At 37.1% G+C, this 7,050-nt stretch overlaps 1 protein-coding gene across 1 annotated transcript; it reads right to left on the bottom strand.

Annotated features, from left to right (window-relative positions):
* Positions 1-256: 256 nt before the first annotated feature.
* Positions 257-4,619, bottom strand: tomm40 (translocase of outer mitochondrial membrane 40 homolog (yeast)). The gene is made up of 9 exons (XM_032557704.1): positions 4,490-4,619; positions 2,973-3,205; positions 2,684-2,844; positions 2,475-2,576; positions 2,271-2,376; positions 1,737-1,859; positions 1,558-1,634; positions 909-1,011; positions 257-804 (listed from the first exon to the last, which is right to left on the bottom strand). The coding sequence occupies exons 2-9, from the start codon at positions 3,184-3,186 to the stop codon at positions 665-667; spliced, it is 1,026 nt and encodes a 341-aa protein (XP_032413595.1). The 5' UTR covers positions 3,187-3,205; positions 4,490-4,619; the 3' UTR covers positions 257-664.
* Positions 4,620-7,050: the final 2,431 nt, after the last annotated feature.

The following is a 7,050-nucleotide window of genomic DNA, read 5'->3' on the forward strand; positions in this document are numbered from 1 at the left end:
TATAATCTGTAATACATAATCATCAAAATTAACCATCAGAAATATGTGATTTCCATATTATGAGCATTGCTTTTTGAATTTAATGATTTTATGACTATAAATTGAGGGCCCTTTCATTCAGATAATACCAGCATCATACAGGCAAAATCTATTTTTCTTGTAGATACAGAAAAAGATCTGATCAGCTTTTAAAACGGTATACTGTTTTGCAGCTCAATTCAGTGTCATTTGCTGTTTCTCAGTTCTTAGAAACACCCCAGATCCAGTTTTTTTTAATGAAAAATCTGATCAAGTTGTACAAAAGGAAATGACATTTATTTTAATCCATACATGATATATTATGTCTTACTGTACCACTTACTTAAATTTTCACGTCACATGTTCTCATGCATCACCTGAAGCTCTCTGATAGACGCCATTCTAGCCTCTCAGAATATCCAATACATCACACAGGAAAGACATTTGTGCTACAGTATGTAGGCATGGCTTGGCCAGTCCTGGCTCCTTGGTAGTTCTCATTTTTTTTCCTTCCCGTCTGCCCCAGAAATCACAGTTGTAAAAGAGTCTTTGAATCCAATTCCTAAAACATAGTTCAGGTTCCTGGGTGTCTCTGTGCCAGTCCAAGCCGTGGTCTGTAAGCTGGTTCCAGGCAGCCTGTGCACCGTTAGCCAATGGTGACCCCAAAGCCACACTGGAACTTGTTTTTGCGGTGGTTGAGGAAGGCCCCCAAAGCCAAGGTAAGAGGAAGAGGTACTAGTTTCTTTTCCAGGGTTGCCCCAACCACCCAATTACTGTCAACTGTTCCTACAGAGTCAAAAAAGGAAGGCACACATAGAAAACATGTTTCTTGTTTCTTTCTTTTACAATTAATGTCACAGGAGGTGAGAATTACAAACCTTTATATTTACCTTTAAAAAGCAAATTAGCTTTGGGAACGTCCAGCTGGTAACCAAAGGATGTTGTGGTGTCTTGCATCCTTGTGCTGGCTTCAAATTCAACTCCTACCTGCAACTGTGTCACAGTGAAGTAAAAAGATATATTACAGTCATGTTACTACTACAACCAAGAGATGATGCACAGAGAATCTGAAGGAAATTATCTTTTCTTTTCTCAATGCTGCTTTAGAATGAAATTCAAGAGTCAAAGGCCTGTTTGGTGCAAAAACAGATTCTAGCACTTTTTAAAATATCAATTCAAGGTTCTGAATCTGTAATGCATGTCCCACTTGCTACTGGGTGCCACTAGCACTTTAGCTCCATCTGGTGGTAAACATAGGGCTGGACAATATGGTTCAAAACTAAAATCAGATTTTTTTTTTCACACCAAGTCATATCTTAGTTGATTTTGTTTTTGACCTGATGCAAGCTGCTAAAGTCTAAAAACTGACTTGAGACAGACTTTAGAAGAAGTTGTTGGTGTCAGAAGCCTGTTGTGTAATATTTTAATTATAGAAAATAATCTTCATATTTTTGCTAAATGTACACATGTAAATACAAATAAAGCAAAAGAGCTGTACACACAAATATATGATCAGAAAGTGTTACTAATATTCAGTACCTGGTCGTTGGCTTTGTGATAGTATGTAGCATGAGCTCCAGCACCGCCCAAAGTTAAAGTTGCAACAAAGTTGTCACCTGAGGAAAAAATTAAAACAAAAATGTTGTTCAATAGATATGTTTACACTTATAGACACATATCAGGTCTGCTAGATTAAAAAGTAAAAATAATATTTTTACCTGTATACCTCCCTAAGAGAGATGTTACAGTTCCTTCCTCCCCTGGTCTCCTGTGATAAACCAGTTCTCCACCTAGAACCAGTGCTGGTGTAATTGACTGGAGATAGTGGGCCACCATAATGCCTGGGATAAAATCATAGTAGAATAAGTTAAATGTATAGTACATGTACATATTTTTTTCAATGGGAATACCTGATCTTTTTCAGTTCATTCATTTTTTTAGTTTCCGGGTGCTGTGAAGAGCGTATTTGTGCATTTTTTCTAAAAATTTGATAAAAACTAAACAATTACATGTTCTTTGTTAACTGTTATCTTATTGTGATTTCCCTATTCTGAGCTACTTTTATTTGTTATGTAATGCAGCCAGGTGGAATAATGTAAGAATTTTTTTTTGTCTGACATGTTCTAGCAATGTTGTTGCCAGCAGTTCATCATCAGTATTGACACATTAGCAAATGCATTAGTTTCAAAATGTTTGTAATCATACACATTGCATTCTGATGGTCTTCCTTCCTGATCCTAACAAATACATACCAGATCCAACAAGTACATCCGGGTTTCCAAGAGTCACCGCAGAGGTGAAATCTTGACCGCGATACTCAAAGTCACACTGCCAGTTGACAAACTTATGTTGCTGAGTCTACAACAGCAAACAAAAACAACACAACTTATGAATCTAATTGACAGGGTGAGAATTTATGTATAAAATAAAAGCAAATCTCGAACCGTCTTGCACACCTGCATTGCTATTTTGGAGCGTACAGCATTTGTGAGCTGGTGGATGACCTGCGCATTCAGACTGCCAGTGTTGTCCACGTCACCAACTATGACCGGAAAAGACTAAGAGCAAAAAATGTACAGATGTTTTTGTTTTTTTTAATTAAATAAACTACAGCGTATCAAACAGAATTATGTAATCCAAAATTAGAGGGAACAAAGTTAATTACCTCCGCTGGTCCGGTCTGTTTACTTCCAACATATGTAGAACCAAATCTATATCCAGAATCGCCCAGGGTGCTGAGAGTAATAGTGTGGCTGACTTGGAAGTGGTTACTTAAGCCCTTGTTTACTACTAGCCTCACCCCTTCCATCTGCATGGGGAAGATCTCTAAAACAATAATAAGCAGAAATGGTTATTTAAACAAATATTTTTCCAGTTTAAATAAAATTAGACCAAAACTAATACACTTATATTAAACTACTAAATGTACGTGTCCAGACATTAGATCTTGTTACCTTTACATTTCCTGTGACACTCCTCATATGTGCCAGGGTTCTGGAGTGGTGAATCTGAATCAGCTTTCTGCTGGTCAGATTCGGACCCTGGAGGGACGGAAGACACTGGGGGCATGGTGAAGCCGGGGGGTACGGAGACCAAACCCGGGACCCCTTGACCACCAGCTGGAGCTGGGGCCGGACTGGGTGAGGCAGCAGCCAACACACTGCCCATGGTCTAAGACTGTAACAAACTGCAAGAGAGACAGGCAGGGAATAAACACTATTTTTCTTGATATACATTACTTGTATCAGTGGTATTTAAGCACAGAAAACAGAACTGACAGGTTTAAATATCTATGAATATACACAAGTGTTAATAAGCAGTGTGAGGGAGCTATGGATCTGTAGTTGCTGTTTAGTTTTTGCAACAGTAGGTTGCAGTTTCAAAAACTCCCACGAATAGAACTAAAATGCCATGAACATTTGTTATCCATTTTTTTCATTCCCTTTAGAGTCCTATTTGGAGCTTGCTACAGAGTGCTTTGAAGTTGTTGTATTTTTTGTTTCTTTTTCCTTCTATTTCCACTATTAACTAAATAGTCTGAGAGACATTGCTTCAGTGTGCCTATTGGTAAAAGAAATAACAAATTTAATCAATAACTTGGAAATATTTTTTTCTTTCAATTGGGGGATAATTATTCAATTAAATAATGTAAGAAAAACTTTTTGTTTCAAGGCAGATTATTCTTTGTCACTGCTTTAAATATAAGATAATCATATTCTACTACAATAAGAAGCATGACAAGACATTTTAAAATCAGTTAGCTAACCTCGTTTTAAAGCTCGCAATAAAGCTACTTATTTTATTTAAATAGGTTGTTCAAAGACCATTTGTTTTAAATGATCCTGTTAATAATGAAAAAAGTTTTGTGTCTCAAAATTTTCATTTCGAAAATGAGGGATAAACTACCCTGGATTTCAAGTTTTAAAATAAGGTGGATGTCTTACACACATGATCTTAATGTCCTATGAGAATTCTGCTAATGCGTCTTTAGATATACTATTCAGATATGAAACTCAGAAAAATGTTGCTAAACAACAATTATACTTCCATTAAATTCCCATGTTACACTGCCTGCAGCACTACCCTGTTGTACTGTACTGGCTGTAATAGTAAGGCAGGCTAATTGTAGCAAAGGCCCACTCTGGTCAAATTCTACATATAAAATACGGATGCGTAAAAAGAACAGATATCACATTGCAGCATGAGGCATTTTTTAAAAGCGGGCAAACATGAAGATTAACACAAAGATGGAGAAAACTATCAGAAAACTGTATTTAATCTCCCAAGGCTAATGTAAGGTAACATGGTTGGTGTTAGCTAGTAGGCTAGGTAGCCATGTGGAGGCAACCACGAGATGTCTTCGTTTACAAATGGCCAGCATAGCTGGTTAAAATGCCAGCGCTGGCAAAGAGACACCATCTGCCACACTCAAATTATAACCCAAATGTAGTATTATAATGCTGCTACTCACAAAGACGAACAGGGTCCAGGGGGGGTAGTTGCAAACCGGTAAAGTTCGCGACAACGTCCGTGAACCGTACTTCACAAGCGCCCACCCATTTTCCGCTTCTGACTTTTAGATTGGCTGGTGGATATTTTATTTAAATCGCGATTAGCTAAGAGAAATAGACTGGGAGGGCTCAGTGCTGCTGACGTATGGTAAGGTTCATTCGTTGAACGTTGGATTATTTCAGAGTCGCACTGAATGACATTCCAAGGGTACGCCTAGTTTAAGTTCCTTAGCACATTTACGGAATTGCAAAGCTGCTAAAGCTAAATTTTAAATTTCTGCATCTGGTGCCCAAGTTTTATTCCAGACATTTGAGACTGATATTAACAAAATGTGAGAAAAATATTTGAAACAGATAAATGTAAGAAGAGTTAAATAGAGTAAGCATTCTTTTAAAATACAATTTCAAAGTGAGACAAATCATGGATTAGAGCAAGAGAGAGCAAGGGATTGTGGGTCCCGCTTAAATAAAATACAATTCAACAACCTCATGGCAGATTTTTTTAAACAATATAGAGAGTAACTCTGGTGTATTGAAGAAATCACTTGCACTTGTGCATACTGGTTATCTAAATTTAGCACAAAAATGTAAATATATTTTTAAATAGAAATCGTACACCCTATCAAAAGCTTGTTGCAGAGGTGAGTATGTGGATTGTGCCATAAAAACTTGCCAAATCCTCACTGCACTACGTCTGGTGGAGGGAGTTTGATGGTATGAAGCAGCAAGTCCTTCACTGGAAAAAAACAGGGCATTTAGCGTCACCTCAACAGTGAACAATCAAGATAAGATTCTGGTGCCAATCTTCTACCCAACCATCCTTTAGACCACATGTGTCAAACTCCAGTCCAGGACGGTCGGTGTCCTGCAACTTTTAGATGTGCCTCTGCTGCACCACACCTGAATAGAATAATTACTTCCTTAGCAGGGCTCTGGAGAACTGATCTACACAAGGAGGAGGTAATTAAGCCATTTTATTCCAGTGATTTGTATCTGTGACACATCTTGACACCCCTGCTTTAGATTGAACTCCATTTTCCAACATGTCAACGCCCTCCTATGCAAAGTGAGGTTGATCAGAAACTGCCTCTGAAAGGGTGAATCAACCTTTACCTAACCTTCTATCATTAATGATCTGCATCTGTATAACCCTCAAGCCTGAGGACTCCGAATGACTTTACACAACAAAGTTGCCACAATTGGTGCCACCATCTGACCACCATCAGTAAGCAAGGGGTGTGAAGTGTCTAAGGACAGAACGACTGAGAATCAGACCTTTGAACTGGCAATCCACTGGTTTCAGGACAAATTTCTACCTCCTCATATAAGGATGAACTATGAACTATGTTCATCCTTATATAGCTACTAACTATTTTGTACATTTTTCTTTCATCTGACTGCTGTGTTATGTTTGCTACTGCGTGTTTCTTTGCCTAAACAAAATATATGATACAAGCATATTTTGACACGGATTTACAGCTGTAAGGAACACGGCTGTTCACAGACAAAGAAAAAACTGTTGTTTATGACAATGTGTTTGTCAATGACAGTGTACAAAATAATTATTTTCACCTAATGAAAACAGAATATGAAAGACTGTTAAATGTACCAAATGAGCACAACCATAAGTATTTTATCATACAAAAGGGAAAAAAATGTGACCAGGATAAGATGCATGAAAATACATGAATCTAATGGGGATGGGAAAATATTTAACTGTAGTTTTGTTTAATTGCACTGCTAGAACCTGGTCTAGCCACTGACCTTAAAAGAGATTGCAAAAATTAAGACAGAAGAGTTTCTGAATGAGTTAATCCTTTTGCAAACATGCTGTGAAGACAGCTGGTAGTCTGTGTTTATCAGCTTTGTTCAAATCTAACCTGACTATTGCTGAGAGTTTAGAGAGGCCAGCCCTTTAAATCTTCTAAAACTGAAGGTAATCTTCTTGGGGAAAGAGGATGCAATCCATTTAGAATGTCCTGTGTATTTGTTCCCCTCAAAGATAGACACAATGTACAGTTCTTAGCAAATAATAAAGGAGTTAAATGCAAAGAAAAATAGTTTTTGTGTAAAATAGTTATTCAGTGACCTTAAAAATATTAAAGTACAAAATGATTTAGTATAATATCAAGTTTCTGGTAACTGCAGCACCCATTTTTGTCAGATTTCAATAGCCATGTTGAACCTAGTTGATAGAAACATGGACAACATAAAGTTTTTATTCCTCTACAAATCGATTTTGCTTTTCATGTGTAGTTGTATTTTATTGTGTTGAATGGTTATAGCCTTTAATCTACATAAAGTTCAGATCATGTAGGTGTAAAATTGTAGTCCCATAATGCACTGTCACTTCTACATGCATGTACATTATATGTCAATGGTTTAAACTTGGAGTTTAAACTATCGAGAAAAAAATAAATAAAAAAAAATCAACCAAGTTTATTTGGTTGTTTTGTATGGCCAATGGCTTGTTTCTTCACTGGCACTTAATTTCATAAATGCAACAGAGTTACAACACAAG

This window comes from Xiphophorus hellerii, chromosome 3 (assembly GCF_003331165.1).
Source record: "Xiphophorus hellerii strain 12219 chromosome 3, Xiphophorus_hellerii-4.1, whole genome shotgun sequence".
In the NCBI taxonomy this organism is placed as follows: domain Eukaryota; kingdom Metazoa; phylum Chordata; class Actinopteri; order Cyprinodontiformes; family Poeciliidae; genus Xiphophorus; species Xiphophorus hellerii.